The following is a 19,318-nucleotide window of genomic DNA, read 5'->3' as shown; positions in this document are numbered from 1 at the left end:
AAATGTGCCCAATCCACAGAATTTCTGTATTTTTGGATTTTTAGGTTTGATATCGTCCAACATTAGAAGCTAGTCGGTAATATTAGAGAACATTGAATTGGGACTAAGGTACCAGCATGGTTTGGAAGTTGACATACAGCACGGGGAATAAATGTGTCTTTTTAGGCTACAGTGGTGAACAGAGGCATAATACAGGCATCGGTGCTTGGGCTCAATCACAATAAGGGAAGGTCACATCCAAGTTTGCCAACGATACAGAATGCGGTTGTGGACTGTGAAAGGATGCAAAAAGTCTTCAAGATGATTTTGACAAGTTGAATGAATGGGCAAATACAAGGGATCTCGGACTGCTTGGAGACATGGGAAGTGACCCACTTTGGCAGGAAAAGCAATGTGGTGATGGACTGGGAAAGACTGATGTGAGAAGGACCTGCAGGTGCAGCAAGCAGTTAAAGTGGTAAACAGCGTGCTGGCTTTCACTGCAGAGAAACAAGGATGTCAGGGAAATCACAGCTGCAGAATTATTTTGGTCACCTTTCCCACTGAAGCACCAGCATACAATGCAGGACCTTATAAATGGCCTTATGATGTCTCTACAATTAGACCAATGCTGACTATCCCTAATCACTCCTTGCATTTCCAAGAGCAGACTGACCCCTCTCACAATCCTCTCAAGTAAATTTTCCATCACTGACGTTAGGCTCACTGGCTTGACATTGTTGCCCTTCTGAAACACAGAAACAACTTTAGCCATCCTCCAGAATGACAGAATACATTGCTGTAACAAAAAAAAGGCCAGATGTGTGGAGGTTTCTGCTGGCTGGGTAGCGGAGGCGTGTGTGGTCATGGACAAAATGGTCACATTCTCAAGATCCAAAGCAATTATTAATGTTAGATAGAGAAATGTCCTTCTCCCAGAAGGTGGTGAACCTGTGGAATTCTCCATCTCAGAGGACAGTGGACGCCAATACACAGAAAATATTAAAGTAGAAACAAGGAAAAATCTGCAGAAGCTGGAAATCTGAGCAAAACAGACAAAATGCTGTCTGGCTTGCTGAGTTTCTCCAGCATTTTGTATCTGTTGTAAATATTAAAGTAGATACATTCCTAGGCATGAATTCATGAAGGAGAATGAGGAGAGTGGGATTATGATGTTCAAACAGCAAATAATGGAGCAGGCTTTAAGGGCCAAAAGTCAGATGTCATAATTCTATAACTGCCCCCAAAACTGCAGACGAGAAGTCAGCACAAAACAGGCTTAGAAACAGAGAAAGCCCACAGCACAGCACAATACAAGCCAAACACGTACTTACTTCAGAAATTACCTAGAGTTACCCATAGCCCTCTATTTTTCTAAACTCATGTACCTATCCAGGAGTCTCCTAAAAGACCCTATCGTATCCACCTCCACCACCGTTCCGGCAGCCCCATTCCACGCACTCACCACTCTATGCGTAATAAACTTACCCCTGACGTCTCCTCTGTACCTACTCCCCTGCACCTTAAACCTGTGCCCTCTTGTGGCAACCATTCCAGCCCTGGGAGAAAGCCTCTGACTATCCACACGATCAATGCCTCTCATCATCTTGTACACCTCTATCAGGTCACCTCTCATCCTCCATCGCTCCAAGGTTTCCCTTTCCCTTTGGTTGATCTGAAACATGAACTGAAGGATCTCATCACTGGGTGCTCAGGGGTTCAACAGCCTGAAGGAACCATTTCTAGATTTGTCGTACAATAGTATGAATGGAGCTACCTCAGTGTTACTCACCATTCATGTTCCACGTGAAGGCGTCCCTCAGCTTTTGCCCATCTATCTCCATATCAAGACGAATGGGAACCAGCACCTCAGACTGAGTGGCATTTTCATGGATCACTGCAGGGTCATGGTCATCAAAACTGGGGGAAGGGGTGGACAACAGTTGGGAACATAAGGTTAGAGAGAATGATGCAAAAGGCGTCCAGGAGCACAGCCAGTCAATGGTAGCATCCCATGCCTGATGAATGTGTTGTCACTTCAAACCATTCTGAACCTAAATTACAGTAGAAAATACAGATCCAAAACACACCAAAAATCTCCTTGGAAACTTTGTGCTATAGAGAGCAAGAAGGATTATCTGAGGCCACAGTGTGATACAGATCAGACAGGAGGCTGGATGGAACAATGATAGACAGAATTTAATTATGATAGATGTGACATGATGCACTTGGGAAGGTCAAATAAGGGTTGGGCTTACACAGTAAATACTATGGATTGGGGAATGATCCTGAAGGAAGCGCATATGGCGAGGGGGAGGGGGAGATAGTTATGAAGAGACTTGGCTCGAAACATAGACCGTTTATTCCCCTCCATCAATGTTGCCTAACCTGCTGAGTTCCTCCAGCATTTTTTATGTAAGATAGGCAGAGAGTGTGATGAAGAAAGCATATTGTATGCTGCCTTCATCAGCCAAAGACAAAATATACAAGCAAGAGCATCACGTTAAAAACTTCATGAAACACTGGCTAGCCCACAGATTGTGTGCAGTTCTATCCACCAAGTTTATAGGGGATCTGAGCGGCCATTCACCAGAGAATGGTTGGAATATGGAGCATACTGTCTGAGGAGAGATCCTCACAAAGTTCAACAAGCACTAGGACAAGAACTTGAATATTCAAGCAGATTGTTCTAGATTAAATGCAACAAGTATAGCTCAGTGCGTTGATCGGCATGGGCACTTTGGGCTGATGAGGCCGTTTCTGTGCTGTACAATTCTATAATGACATTACTTTTTCAGATTAATGACATTACATTGAATTCGAAAAAGTTAATCTAAGAGATGTGAAGCAAATACAGAAGCGGGGAAAGGGGCTGCAGTAGAAGGAATTGAAATGTCAATGGCAACACAGTGGGCATGTAAATGAGCAAGATGGTTCTGAAATGAAAATGCTGAATTCAGTGTTAAACAAAAAAAAAAATTGCTGGAAAAACTCAGCCAGCTGAGTAGCACCAGTGGAAAGGAAAATAAGTCAACATGCAGGTAAATGACTTCCCTCAGATTTTTGACCTGAAATACTCACTGGTTTCTTTCTTATAGCACACCCCCTCTAATCCAGGCCATGTTCTTCAGTGTCTTCACCACACTCTTTCTATAATGGAGCATCCAGTACTCCAAGTGTGATCTACACCCCGCTGTATTCTTTTCCACCACCCGAGGTTTCATCTACAAGTTGCTAATCCACCCATCCATATTTTCATTGAAATCATGGATATGTGAGGGCCTCCGTGGGTCAGAGTTGACCATGGAGATTGCATTCTAGCTGTCTGGATATGCGAGCCTGGGCAGAATGATATGGACAGCGAGCTGTTGCCCACGTAGCAAGCTCCCCCTCTCCACACATCTGATGAACCCAAAGGAACAGCAGCAGCAGATACAGTTTGGTACCAGCAACATCACAAGAGTTGCCAGTCAGCATTGAACTCAATTTAGGACTGCCTTAGGGACTCCAGCTCCATATTTTTCCCTCAGGGTTTACCCATTAGTGGGTATAGCTACAAGGCAGCAGAGGTTTGAGATCAGTTTTCCTTCTCCTAAAAGAGCTACCTACCATGACTGATGAACCCCATCTGCCCAAAGCGACCAGTTTAAAGGCACTAGTAACCTGCCTTTGCCCCTTTTCCATCAGAAGAAACAATATATACAGTGCCTATAAAAAGTATTCACCCCCCCATAAGTTTTCATGTTTTATTGTTTTACAACATTGTATACAGTGGATTTCATTTGGCTTTTTTTGACAGTGATCAACGGAAAAAAAAAAAATTGATTGTATCAGTATTCACCCCCTTTATTATGACTCACCAAATCATCACTGGTGCAGCCAACTGGTTTTAGAAGTCACATAATTAGTTAATAGAAATCACTGTGTGCAGTCAAGGGGTTTTGATTGATTGTAGTAACAATACACCTGTATCTGTAACTGTTGGTGAGTCAGTATCCTGGCAAAAACTACACCATGGAGACAAAAGAACACTCCAAGCAACTCCGTGAAAAAGCTTTTCAATAAGTCAAGAGATTGATACAAGAAAATTTCCAAATCACTGAATATCCCTTGGAGTACAGTTAAATTAATCATTAAGGAATGGAAAGAATATGGCACAGTTGTAAATCTACCTGAAGCAGGCCGTCCTCAAAAACTGACTGACCGTGCAAGAAAGGAACTAGTGAGAGAGGCCACCAAGAGACCTATGACAACTCTGGAGGGGTTACAAGATTAAGTGGCTGTGATGGGAGAGACTCTGCATACAACTGTTGCCCGGGTGCTTCACCGGTCACAGCTTTATAGGAGAATGGCAAAGAGAAAGCCACTGTTGGGGGAAAAGAAACTCACCTGAAAGCTCAGCCAGAGTTTGCCAGAAGGCTTGTGGGAGGCTCCAATCTGCTGGAATAAGGTTCTATGGTCTGATGAAACCAAAATCAAGCTTTTTGGCCAGACCAAACACTGTGTTTGGCATTAACCAAACACCGCACATCAGAAACACACCATCCCTACCGTGAAGCATGTGGTGGCTGCATCATGCAGTGGGGAAGCCTCACTGCAGCAGGCCCGGAAGGCTTGTGAAGGCAGAGGGTAAAATGAACACAGCAAGATACCCTGGGAAATCCTGGAGCAGTCTGCAAGAGGACTGCGCGTTGGGAGAATATTTGTTTTCCAGCAAGACAATGACCCCAAGCATAAAGCCAAAGCTACACAGGAATGGCTTAAAAACAACAAAGTTAATGTCCTGGAGTGAACAAGTCAGAGTCTAAACCTCAAACCAATTGAGAATTTGTGGCTGGACATGAAAGGGCTGTTCACTCACGATCCCCATGCGATCTGACAGAGCTTGAGCAGTTTTGTAAAGAGGAATGGGGAAAAGTTGCAGTGTCCAGATGTGTAAAGCTGATAGAGATCTATCCACACAGACTCAAGGCTGTAATTACTGTCAAAGGTGCATCTACGAAATACTGACTTGAAGGGGGTGAGTAATTATACAGTCAATTATTTTGTTTAATAATTGTAATAAAGGGTTAGACCTATTTGTAGAAATTTGTTTTCACTTTGACAGGTACGAGTCTTTTCTGTTGATCAGTGTCAAAAAAGCCAAATTAAATCCACTGTGATTCAATGTTGCAAAACAATAAAGCATGAAAATTTTCAAGGGGGGAATGAATACTTTTGAGAGGCATTGTATTTCACAAACTTCAGAGAACCCAGCACTGATCCTTGCTGAACAACACCAGCTCATGGATCTCCAGTCAGAATAACAGTCTTCTGTCTCCTAGGGCAAGCCAGTTCCAAATCCAAACTTGCACTTCACCTTGGATCCCGTCCATCTTTACCTTTTAATGAGCCAACCATAATGGAACTTATCAAGTACCTAAATGGAGAGAGTGAGCAATTTCAAGTTCCTGGGTGTCAAGACCTCTGAGGATCTAACCTATCAATACAGCTATAAAGAAGGCAAGACAGCAGCTATATCTAATTAGGTGTTTGAAGAGATTTGGTTTGTCACACAAAACTCTCAGACTTCTATAGGTGTTCCATGGACAGCATTCTGACAGGCTGCATCACTGCCTGGTATGTAGGTGGGGGAGGGGGGCGGCTACGGCACAGGACTAAAGCTACAGAAAATCGTAAAATTAGTCAGCTCCATCTTGAGTCCTAGCCTCCATAGTATCAAAGACATCTTTAAGGAGTGTTGCCTCAGAAAGGCAATGTTCATTTTTAAGACCATAAGGCCAGAAGATATCAGAACAGAATTAGGCCATTTGGCCCATCGAGTCTGCTCCACCATTTCATCATGGCTGATCCAATTTTCCTCTCAGCCCCAATCTCCTGCCTTCTCCTCTTATCCCCTCACGCCCTGACCAGGCAAGAATCTACCAACCTCTGCCTTAAACATACAGAAAGACTTGGCCTCTACAGCTGCCCGTGGCAAACTATTCCACAGATTCCCTACATTCTGGCTGAAGAAATTCCTTCTGATCTCTGTTCCAAAAGGACAATCCCTCTAGTCTGAGACTGTGTGCTCTAGTCTTAGACTCTCCCACCATAGGAAATATCCTCTCTACATCTGCTCTATCAAAGCCTTTCACCATTGGATAGGTTTCAATGAGGTCACCCCTCATTCTTCTGAATTCCAGTGAATACAGGCCCAGACCCATCAGACACTTTTCAAGTGACAAGCCATTCAATCCTGGAATCATTTTCATGAACCTCCTTTGAACTCTCCTCAATTTCAGCACATCCTTTCTATGATAAGGGGCCCATTACTATTCACAATACTCCAAGTGAGGCCTCACCAGTGCTTCATAAAGTTTCAACATCACATCCTTGCTTTTATATTCTAGTCCTCTTGAAGTGAATGCTAACATCGCGTTTGCCTTCCTCACCATCGACTGAATCTGCAACTTAACCTGAGGGAATCCTGCACAAGGTCTCCCAAGTCCCTTCATGTCTCAGATTTTTGTGTCTTTTCTCCATTTAAAAAAGTCATCCCTTTCATTTCTCCTACCAAAATGCATGCCATATATTTCCCGAAACTGTATTCCATCTGCCACTTCTTTGCCCATTCTCCTAATCTGCCAAGTCCTTCTCTACTTCCTCAGAACAACCTGCCCCTCCACCTATCTTTATATCATCTACAAATTTTGCAACAAAGCCATCAATTCCATCATTCAAATCACTGACATTAACATAAAAAGAATCGGTCCTAACACACACCTCTGTGGAACACCGTTAGTCACCGGCAGCCAGCTAGAAAAGGCTCCCTTTATTCCCACTCGTTGCCTCCTGCCAACTGGCCACTGCTTTATCCTTGCTAGAATCTTTCCTGTAATATAATGGGCTCGTAGTTTATTAAACAGCGTCATGCGTGATACCTTGTCAAAGGCTTTCTAAAAGTCCGAGTACACAATATCAACCGATTCTCCTTTGTCTATCCTGTTTGTTACTTCCTCAAAGAATTCCAACAGATTTTCCCTTGAGGAAACCATGCTGACTATGGCTTATTTTATCATGTGCTTCCAAGTACACTGAGTCCTCATTCTTAATGATCAACTCAACATTTTCCCTACCACTGAGGTCTGACTGCTTGCCTATAGTTTCCTTTCTTCTGCCTCTCCCCTTTCGGGGTGCATATATCCTGCGCCTTCCAAATTGCTTCCAAAAATTCCAGCCATTGCTGCTCTGCCAGTGATCTTTTCCAATCAATTCTGGCTAACTCCTCTCATGCCTCTGTACTCCACTGAAATACTGATACATCTGACTTTAGCTTCTTCTCAAATTTCAGGGTGAATTCAATCATATTATGTTCACTGTACAACACCCAATCCAGAATAGTTAATCCTCTAGTGGCTCAACCGCGAACTCCTCTGAAAAGACAACTCGTGGGCACTCGAGAAAATCCAGCACCAACCTGATTTTCCCACTCTATTGAAATCCCCCAGGATTATTCTAATACTGCTCTTTTAGTATGTATTTTCAATCTCCCGTTGTAATTTGTAGGTAACATCCTTACTACTGTTGGGTCTGTATACAGCTCCCATCAGGGTCTTTTTACCCTTACAGTTCCTGAGCTCTATCCACTATGATTCACCACCTTCTGACCCTATTACACCTCTTTCTAATGATTTGATTAATTTTCTACTAACCACCCCCTCTGCCTTCCTTCCTATCCTTTTGAAACAATGTGTATCCTTGGACTTCAAGCTCCCTGCTATAACCTTTCAGCCATGATTCCATGATGCCTACAACATCGTACCTGCCGATGTGCAAATGTGCTGCAAGTTCATCTACCTTATTCAGTTTACAGTGCGCATTCAGATACAACAGCTTCAGTCCTGTATTCACCCTTTTCCATTTTGTTGCACCATGTTCAACCTTTTGATTCCTAACTGTGTCTCTCTGTTCTGGCACTCTGGTTCCCATGCCCCTGCAACTCCAGTATAAAATCCCACTGTATAGCATTCACAAACCGCCCTATTAGAATACTGGCCCCTCTCCAGTTCAGGTGCAAACTGTTCCTTCTCTGCAGGTACCACCTTCCTGGAAGAGAGCCCAATGATCCAAAAACCTTATGACTTCCCTCCTACACCAACTCCTTAGCCACATATTAGTGGCATAGATAGTAATCCTGAGATCACAGCCCTGGAGATCCTGCCCTTTAACTTGGCACCTAACTTCCTGAACTCCCTATGCAGAACCTCATCATTCATCCTACCCATGTCATTGGTACCTACATGGACCACAACTTCTGGCTATTCACCCTCCCACTTAAGAACGTTGAGAACTCAATCTGAGATATCCCAGACCCTGGAACCCAGGAGGCAGCATACCACCGGGAATCTCATTCTCATTACAGAACCTCTTGTCCTCTTCCCCTAACAAATCCCCCTTCCCATCTGAGTCTCAGAGGCAGACCCAGTACCGGAGAGCCAACCATTGTGACTTCCCTCTGTCAGGTCATGCCCCCCACCCCCCCAACAGCATCCAAAGTGATATTTCTATTGTTGTGGGTGATGGCCACAGGGGTACTCTGCAGGGGCTCTTTAAATCCTTTCCCCTTCCTGATTGTCACTAAGTTTCCTGTGTCCTGCACCTTGTGTGTAACTACCTCTCTGTATGTCCTCTCTATCACCCCTTCAGCCTCCTGAACGAGTTCATCCAGTTCCAGCTCCAATTCCTTAACATGGTTTGTTAGAAGCTCCAGCTTCTCAGTTGTAGCGGTGGAGGATACCAGTCTCCCTGCTTTCACATATCCCACATTCCACTCTTCTGCCTGTCATCCCTACTGCCCTAGCTGAGCAGATGTAAAGAAGAGAAGGAAAAAAACTGGGGCTTTTCTCTCCTTTGCTTTCACTGAGTGAATCCTCAAAGAGCTAAAGCCTTAAGATCACCGTTCCGACTATTGTCCAGTCAGATAACGGCCAATGCTTTTGCCCCGCCTTTCTTTAACTTCCTCTTGTTAATTAATCCCAAATGCCAATTGGCCGCTGGTCAAAGCTTCATCAAAGAGTAACAATGCCCTCTTCTCATTGTTACCGTCAGGTAGGAGGTACAGAAGCCTGAAGGCACACACAGTGATTCAGGAGCAGCTTCTTACCCTCTGCCATACGATTCCTACATGGACATTGAACCCATGAACACCATCTCATTTTTTAAATATATTACTTCTGTTTTTGTACTAGTTTTAATCTATTTAATATACATATACAATGCCTATAAGAAGTATTCACCCCTCCTTCTCTGGAAGTTTTCATGTTTTATTGTTTTATAACATTAAATCACAATGGATTTAATTTGGCCTTTTTGACACTGGTTAACAGAAAAGACACTTCCCTGTCAAAATTTCTACAAATAAGTCTAAATTTATTCCATTTATTAAACACACAATAATTGATTGCATAATTACTCACCCCCTTCAAGCCAGTATTCAGTAGATGCACCTTTGGCAGCAATTACAGCTTTGAGTCTGTGTGGATAGATCTCTATCAGCTTTGCACATCTGGACACTGCAATTTTCCCCCATTCTTCTTTACAAAACCGCTCAAGCTCTGTCAGATTGCACAGGGATAGTGAGTGAACAGCCCTTCTCAAGTCCAGCCACAAATTCTCAATTGGATTGAGGTCTGGACTCTGACTTGGCCACTCCAGGACATTAACTTTGATGTTCTTAAGCCAATGGCACCACAGTTCATGTTGGCATTCACCCCAGCAAGGTGGTGATTACCAGGCTAAAACTGGAAAAGGATGGAACACAAAGCCAAATCTCGCCAAAGTTGACAAGGATAAGGGGAAATATAAGGAAGAAACTATTGAAAATATGCAGGAGTAATTTTATGTTCTTCTACTTTAAATAAAAACATTTGGGGAAAAAATATTTTTTTTAAAAATCGTAGCAGACTTGATGGGCTGAACAGCCTAATTCTGCTCCTATGTCTTATGGTTAACTTCTTGCATGTCACTGCTTTTGAGGATGGCCTGCTCTAGACAGATTTACAGCTGTGCCATATTCTTTCCATTTCTTGATGACTGACTTAACTGTACCCAAGGGATATTCAGTGACTTGGAAATTTTCTTGTATCCATCTCCTGATTTGTGATTTTTAATAACCTTTTCGTGGAGTTTCACTGGAGTGTTCTTTTGTCTCCATGGTGTAGTTTTTGCCAGGATACTGACTCAACAGCAGTTGGACTTTCCAGATACAGGTGTACTGTTACTACAATCAGTTGAAACACCCTGACTGCACACAGTGATCTCCATTTAACTAAATTATGTGACTTCTAAAACCAATTGGCTGCACCAGTGATTTTTTGTTGTGTCATATTAAAGGGAGTGAATACTTTTGCAATCAATTATTTTGTTATTTAATATTTGTAATTAATTTAGATCACTTTGTAGAGATCTGTTTTCACTTTGACATGAAAGAGCCTTTTTCTGTTGATCAGTATCAAAAAACGCCAAATTAAATCCACTGCGGTTTAATGTTGTAAAACAATAAAACATGAAAACTTCCAAGGGGGATGAATGCTTTTTACAGGCACTGTATATACTTACTGTAATTGATTAATTTTTTCCATACAATATCATGTATTGCATTGAACAGCTGCTGCAAAGTTAATAAATTTCACGACACATGCCGGTGATAATAAATCTGATTTTGATTCTGACATGGGACAAAATTGAAAAGGGTGAAGAATACAGGACTGAAGATGTTACATTTGAGTGCACTCAGTATGAGGAATAAGACATCTGACCTTGTTAGAGAACGGCGGGTATGAAGTTGTGGGCATCACTACATCATAGCTGAAAGAAGATCATAGTTGTGAGTCCAAGGATACCTATTGTATCAAATGGGCAGATGGGCAGATAAAAAATGAAATCAAATCCTTAGAATCACATGACATAGGATTGGGAGAAGAAGATTCCTTGTCAGTAGAGTTACGAAAATTCAAGGGTAAACAGTATCCATGATGAGGGATGCAAATTACCACTGAAGATAGAAAAGCAGGTAGAAAAGACAATGGGAGATTTCAATATGCAAGAAGATTGGGAAAATTGGGTTGGTGCTGAATCCCAAGACAGGGAATTTGTACAATGTCTACGAGATGGGCTTTTTAGAGAAGCTTGTGGTTGAGCCCACTAGGGCAAAGCCAATTCTGTACTGGCTGTTATGTCATTAGGGAGTATGTTTCCTATAGTGAAGGAGCCTAGGACAGAGGGCACAGCATCAGAATAGAGGGATGACCATTTTAGAACAGAGTTGAGGAGGAATTTCTTTAGACAAGGGGTAGTGAATCTTAGGAATTCATTGCCACAAATACTGTGGAGGCCAACTCATTGGGTATAGAGTGCCTTGTAAATCAGCCACCAACATTTGTTCACTTGTTCACAATTACAACCAGTAATTTTAAGCAATTTAACTGTGAAATTTTATTTGTGAATTGTATGCTCCTTTTTTCACAGCAGAGCCCGAAAATGGAAAATTGTAAAGCATGAAAAACTAAAATTTCAAAAACTGAACTGTCAGCAGCTCAAAAGTATTCAACCCCCTTTGATCAGTTTTTAGTTGAGCCTCCTCTTGCAGCTATGACAGCCCGTAGTCTTTTTGGATAATCCTCTATTAGCTTTGCACAAACTGATGGAGCAAGGTTTGCCTATTCATCCTTGCAAAATTGCTCAAGCTGTGCCAAGTTAATTGGAGAGCAGCAGTAGACAGCAATTTTGAGGTCTTGCTAGAGGTGTTCGATGATTAAGATCAGGGCTCTGACTGGGCCACTCAAGCACATCAATTTTCTTCATTTGAAGCCACTCCATGGTTGATTTGGCAGCGTGCTTTGGGTCATTCTGCTGAAAGACAAACTTCCTCTCCAGTTTAAACTTTCAGGCAGAGCTAGCAGGTTTTTAATCCAGGATCTCTCTGCATTTATCAGCATTCATATTCTCATCAATCCTGACCACATTTCCAGACCCTACTGCTGAAAAGCATCCTCATAGCAAGATGCTCCCTCCACCATACTTTCAAGTAGGGAATGGGTTTACTTGGCTGATGTGCAGTATTAGACATGCCACATGTGACGCTTAAAGTCGAGGCCAAGAAGTTCCACTTTAGTCTCATCCGACCACAAGACCTTCCTCCACATTTTTACAGTGTCTTTTAAGTGACGCTTTGCAAAGTATTACAGAATAGAGAGGCGTCTTTTTAGAATGGAGATGAGGAGGAACAACTTTAGCCAGAGAGTGGTGAATCTGTGGAATTTGTTGCCACAGGCAGCCATGGAGGCCAAGTCTTTATGTATATTTAAGGCAGAGGTTGATAGATTCTTGATTGGTCAGGGCGTGAAGGGATAGAGGGAGAAGGCAGGAGATTGGAGCTGAAAGGACAATTGGATCAGCCATGATGAAATGGTGGAGCAGACTCGATGACCCAAATGGCCTAATCTTACCTCTATATCTTACGGTCTCAACGGGCAAAGATATGTTTTTCTTTTAGCCAGTGCTTCCTTGCCACTTTTTCATAAATACTCTTTTTGTGCATGGCCTAGAGACTGTGCAGCCATGAACTTCATCTCCAGTTGCAGACACTTGCTTCCCTCAGAGTGACTGTTGGCATCACGGTCGCCTCTCTGCAAGTGCCATTCTTCACTGGTGACTAAGTTTAGAGGAGGGGCCTGACCTGGACAGTGTGGCTGTGGTTTCATATTTTTTTTTACTTTTTCATGATGGACTGCACTGACCACTGAGGTATGTTCAGTATCTTTGAAATGGTCTGGTACCCTTACCCTTACATTTCAGCTTCTCTATTATCATTTCCCAAACTAGTCTCAAATGCTTTTTTGTCTTCATTTTGGTTTGGTCTGTTGAAAATCTACCATACTGTTGGACCTCACAGAGAGAGGGGGTATTTTTTCCTATAATTCATTTTAAACAGGTGATCCTCCAATTTTCTACATCAACAAAAATGTTTGAGTTGGTGAGGTAACAGAGTATTACACCTGAGGAAAGTTGACATAGTAATTACAAAGGTGACGAATACTTTTTCAGCCTCACAATTTCGGTTTTTAACTTTTAGAGAATTGTTCAAAGGTTTTGGAATTTTTCTTTTGATTTGACATGATGCAGTTTTGTAGATTAGCTCAAAAAAATCCTATTTCAATATATTTTAAACTTAGAAAATGAGACAGTAAAATGTGAAAGTAGTTGTGGGGGTGCTGAATATTTTTTCAATGCACTATATTTAAAGTGGAGGTCCTGAATCTTACGCATGTTTTTTTCTTCTTGACCTCAGTCAGGTCATCCAGGGTTCCCTTACGTTACCACCCATGTCTTTCTTCCTTGCAAAACATGTGATCCTAAATTCCAATCAGCTGGTCTTTGAACAACTTCCTCCCAGACTTTCCTTGCATGAAGGAGAATAACCAGCTTTTCCCATCTCATCTTTTTTGCTAAATTCCCTCCTTCCTGGCACCACCATGACGCATCAAAAGCAAAATAACAGTGATAGAGTACTACAGCACATGAACTTGTGAACATGTACTTCAGCCGATCTAGTCCATGCCAAACAGTTACACTGCCAAGTAACATTGACCGAACCTGGACCATAGTCCTCCATACCCTTCCCATCCATGGACCTGTCTGAAATTCGCTTAAGCACTGCAAAGGCACTCACATACACCACTTATGCTGGCAGCTCTTTCCACTCTCTCACCACACTCTGAGTGCAAAAGATGTCCCTCAGGTCCCCCTAAAATATTTCACCTTTCACCCTTGAACTATGACCTCTCGTTCTAGTCTCACCAAACAACAGTGGAAAAAGCCATCTTGCATTAATTCTATCTATATCTCTCATAATTTTGTATACCTCTATCAAAATTCCCCTCATTCCCCTATGCTCCAAGGAAAAATGACTCATCTATTCAACCTTTCCCTATAACTTTGCTCTTCACGTCCTGGCAACATCACTGTAAATTTTCTATGTAGTCTTCAAATCTCATTAATATCTTTCCTACAGGGACATATACAAAACTGCACACAATACTCCACATCTGGCCTCACCAATGTCATATACAACTTCAGCATAACATCCCAGCTCCTGTGCTCAATACTCTGATTTATGAAGGCCAATATGCCAAAAGCTCTTTTTATAACTTTATCTACCACTGACGCTACTTTTAAGGTATTATAAATTTGTATTCACAGATCCCTAATTTCTACTTTCTTCAGTGCCCTATTATTCACTGCGTGGATCCACCCAAAATGCAACCCCTCACACTAGTCTGCATTAAATTCTATTTGCCATTATCCAGCTGTATCTGTTTCCAGCTGGTCCAGATCCTTCTGCAAGCTTTGCGAGCCTTCTTCACTGTCCACTATGCCCCTCATCTTTGTCTCATCTACAAACTTGCTAATCTGATTTACCACATTATTTTTTATTTTAATTGAGTTACAGCACAAAATAAGCCCTTTGAGCCACTCCGCCAGCAATCCCCTGATTTAATCTTAGCCTAATCACAGGAGAATTTATAATGACCAAATAATCTACCAAGCAAGCATGTTTTCGGACTGGGGGAGGAAACCAGAAGACTCTCAGGAAACCCATGTAGACACTGGGAGAGCATTCAAATTCCTTACAGGCAACGGCGGGAATTGAACCTGAGCTGCTGGTATTGTACTAACCATTACACCACCCATCCAAGTCACTAATGTGACAAACAACAACAGCCTCAGCACCGATCCCTGTGGCATACAGTCAGGTCTCCAGTCAGACAAGCAACCGCCAATCACTCACACTGTCTGGCTTCTCACACTGAGCCAATATTGAATTCAATTTACTACCTCAACCTGAATGCCAAGCACCTGGACCTTCTGGACCAGCCTCCCACATGTGACTTTGTCAAAGGCTATAAGTCCATGTAGACAACATGTCTTTCCTTCATCAATTTTCCTGGTAACCTCCTCAAAAAATTTCAAGATCAGTTAGACATGACCTACCATGTTGATTATCCCTAGTCAGTCCCCGTATAACCAAATACTTGTATATCCTTGTTCCCTACAATACTTTCCAAAAAGTTATACACTACTGACATTAGACTCACCAACGTATGATTTCCTGGTTTATTCTCAGAGCCTTTCTTAAACAATGAAACAACATTAGCCACCCCCCCCCAGTCCTCTCGCATCTTACCTGTGGCTAAGGACATCTTAAATAGCTTTTCCAGGGCCTGTGAAATTCCTGCACTAGCATTCCACAAGGTTCAAGGACAGCAATTCTTTTGTTAGGCCCTGGGGACTTGGGACACTCTAATTTACTTCAAGACAGTAAGCTTTAAGCTACATATGGTCCATGACCTCTGTACTGTTTTACCTCTGTTCTATAGACCTTGTGTCTGTCTTCTGAGTAAATACAGATGCAAAATACCCATTTAAGATCACCCACTTCTTTCAGCTTCATGTAGATGACCAATTTTGTCCCTTGCTATCCGTTTACTCTTAATATATCTGTAGAAGCCCTTGGGATTCTCCTTCACCTTGTCTGCCACAACCTCATAACTTCTTTTAGCCCTCACTGTTTCTCTCTTAAATGTTCTCCTGCATTTCTTATACTCTTCATCGGTTCTTTGCTGCCAACACCTGCAATGTACCTTCTTAATCAGGGCCTCAATATCCTTTGAAAACAAAGCATCCCTGAACCTTGCTTTGTATTCTAACAAGAACATACAAACTCTGTACTCTCAGTATTTCGCTTTTGAGGGTCTCCCATTTACCAAACATCCCTTTGCCAGCAAACAGCCTATCCCAATTCACACCTTCCAGATCCTTTCTCATGCCTTCAAAACAGGCCTTTCTCCAATTCAGAATCTCAACCCAAGGATCACTCCTATCTTCTCCATAATTATATGGAAATTAATGGAATTATGAACACTAGATCCAACGTGCTTCTCTACTGACGTTTCTGTCACCTGCCTTGTCTCGCTCCCAAACAGAAGATCCGGTACTGCTCTCACTCTCGTTAAGACCTCCATATATCGATTAAGGAAACCTTGCCAAACACATCTGACAAATTCTATCCCATCCAGTCCCTTAAAAGTACGGGAGTCCCAGTCTACATGTCGAAAGTTAAAATCACCTTCAATGACAACCTTATATTTCCAATGTTTGCAATCTCTTCAAGTCAAGTCAAGTTGCTTTTTATTGTCATTTCGACCATAACTGCTGGTACAGTAAAAACGAGACAACGTTTGGACCATGATGCTACATGAACAATACAAAAACTACACTGAACTACGTAAACCAACACAAAAACTACACTAGACTACAGACCTACACAGAACAGTGCAAGCATTACAATAAATAATAAACAAGACAAAAGGCACAGCAGAGGTCAGTAGGTTGGTAGTCTGATGGCTTGGGGGAAAATCTGTTACATAAATAATCAGCTGAATGCCAGCGTCCGGGATTCCGTCCGTTTCTGTACTCCCACCGAGTATTTCGTTGCCACAGATGTAGTCCAATTTAATGTCCATTGGATTGCAGAATGGATAGGAGGGCCAGTCGGCTAGTGCTTGCTTTTCTCCTGGCACGGACTCCTGCCCACTCGCCTCGCTTCCTCGCACACCGCTTACGCTGTCCCCACCTCTGGCCACCGGCATCAGGCGACTCCGAGGACTGCAGGCCTGATTCCCACAGCAAGCAGACATTGGAGAGCAGAATGGATAGGAGGGCCAGCCGGCGAGGGCTTTTCTCCTGGCACGGACTCCTGCCCACTCGCCTCGCTTCCTCGCACACCGCTTACGCTATCCCCACCTCTGGCCACCGGCATCAGGCGACTCCGAGGACTGCAGGCCTGATTCCCTCAGCAAGCCGAGGTCGCGCAATCTAACCCGCAGATTTTCATGAAGGTTTGTTTTTGGGTGATCTCTGTATTGTAGCAGTATCTGGTGATGGTAGATAGTCGCTCTGTTATCCATTGCACTAAACCCTAAATGTGCCTTAAAATTAAATTTTAATTTAAAATTAAATTTAAAAAACTAAATTAAAGTAGCACCAGATCCAAAAGGCAGCTGCTGCCGTGTGCTGCACTGCCTACAAATTTGTTGCTTTAAATTCAACTATTGTTTGGTGTAGAATCCCGTTAATATGATCATCCCTTTCTTAATCTTCTGTTCCATCCATATAGCCACAGTAGACGAGTTCTTCATTCTTTCCTGTCTGAACAGTGTCGTGCCATTTTCCCGGATCAGTAATGCTTCCTTTATTACCTCCTGCTCTATCACGTCTAAAACGAAGGAATGGGGAATATTGAGTTGCCAATCCTGACCCTCTTTCAACCAAGTCTCACTATCGGTTACAATGTCATGATCCTACATACTGGTCCATGCTTTACGCTCCTGTCTCACATACAATACTGCTTGCATTAAAATAGATACCACTCAGAACATTAGTCCCACCAAGCTCAACCTTTTAGTTCCTGTCTTTGTCGGTAGGCTTAACAATATTTTTCCCCACAACGACTCCAATAGTTTCCCTGCCACTCTATCTCCCATCAATCTAGAACTATAGTTTAAACATCCCACAGCAGTACTAACAAGTATATTGGACCCTCGCCAGTTCAGCGGCAAATCATCCCGTTTGCACAAGTCCTATCTTCCCTGTAAGGGAGCCCAATGATCCAAAAATCTGAATCCCTCCCTCCGACACCATCTCCTCAGCAAGATTTTAAAACTATATTATCTTCTGATTTCTAGCCTCAGTGGCACATGGTACGGGTAGAAATCCTGAAATCTCAACCCTGGAGGTCCTGTCCTTTAACTTAGCGCCTGAACTCATTTTGCAGAACCTCACCAGCCTTCCTGGCAATGTCATTAAAACTGATGTGGACCATAATCTCTGGCTGCTCACCCTCCCCCATAAAAATGCTATGGACTCAATCCAAGATGTCTCTGACCACTTGGGAGGCAACAAACCAATGTAGATTTTGCAAGTTTGAAATAAAAATAAAAATATGCTGGCAATACACAATCACAGGAAATTTTAACTCCCGTTTTGTCTGCATAGACACTGCCTAACTCAGAGCAACCAGCAGCATTTCTCCTCTATAGAGCAGGGCATCTTGGATTTTTATATTGCTCTCAAACTACAGTGCACTTTATGCAGTCCAGGGTAGGTCTGTAGTCTAGTGTAGTTTTTTTTTCTGTGTTGTTTTCACATAGTTCAGTGTAGTTTTTGTACTGTTTCATCATGGTCCTGAAAAACGTTGTCTTGTTTTTACCGTGTACTGTACCAGCAATTATGGTCGAAATGACAATAAAAAGTGACTTGACTTGAGTAGCCAGAGGTGGATGCAATGCAAGTGTTTTATAATGCAGAACAGCTTCGGCCCACAACGCTACCATAATACCATACGACATGGGAGCAGAATTAGTCCATTCAGCCCATTGAGTCTGCTCTGCCATTCCATCATGGCTGATTTATTATCCCTCTCAACCCCATTCTCCTACAAAGTCCGAACTGCCCCAGAAACGACAGCTATTGCTGTTCTGCTGGCATCCCTGATGGTGTCGCCTTCCGATCAACTTTGACCAGCTCCTTTCTCATGCCCCTGTATTTCCCTTTACCCCACTGTAATACCAATATACCTGACTTTATCTTCTCCCTCTCAAGCTTCAGAGTGAATTCCATCATATTATCATCATCACCTCCAGGATTCTTTTACCTTAAGCTCCTGAATCAAATCTGCTTCATTACACAACACCCAATCCAGAATTGCCTTTCCCCTAGTGGGCTTAATCACTAGCTTCTTCAAAAAGCCAACTCATAAGCATTCTAAAAATTCCATCCTGGGATCCAGCACCAAACTGATTTTCCCATTCTACTTGCATATTGAAATCCCTATTGACTATCGTAAAACTTACTTGCTTTTTCTTTTTTCCCCATTGTAATTTATGTCCCACATCCTGGCTATGACTTGGAGGCCTGTACAGAACTCCTGTCAGGGCCTTTTTACACTTGCAGTTTCTTAACTCTACCCACGTATTCCACATATTCCAATCCTAAGTCACCTTTTTCAAAAGATTCAATTACACTTTTACCAACAGAGTCACGCCACCCCCTCTGCCTACCTGCCTGTCCTTTCAGTATAATGTGTATCCTTGAATGTTAAGCTCTCAACTATGATCTTCTTTCAGCCATCACTCACTGATGCCCACAACGTAATACCTTCCAATCTTTAACTGCCCTACAAGATCATCTACTTTATTCCATGTACTGTCTGCATTCAAGTGTAAAATCTTCAGTCCTT

At 42.5% G+C, this 19,318-nt stretch overlaps 1 protein-coding gene across 3 annotated transcripts in view; it reads right to left on the bottom strand.

The window, feature by feature from the left end:
• smarcb1b (SWI/SNF related BAF chromatin remodeling complex subunit B1b) overlaps positions 1-19,318 on the bottom strand; it is a 92,556-nt gene that overhangs the window by 35,228 nt on the left and 38,010 nt on the right. For all 3 annotated transcript variants that reach the window (XM_073055564.1, XM_073055567.1, XM_073055565.1), the window contains exon 5: positions 1,772-1,899. In XM_073055564.1, the coding sequence (XP_072911665.1) occupies positions 1,772-1,899 (128 nt within the window). The remainder of the gene's footprint in view (positions 1-1,771; positions 1,900-19,318) is intronic.

Source organism: Hemitrygon akajei, chromosome 9, assembly GCF_048418815.1.
Source record: "Hemitrygon akajei chromosome 9, sHemAka1.3, whole genome shotgun sequence".
NCBI lineage: Eukaryota > Metazoa > Chordata > Chondrichthyes > Myliobatiformes > Dasyatidae > Hemitrygon > Hemitrygon akajei.
This window is presented reverse-complemented; position numbering and strand designations above follow the sequence as displayed.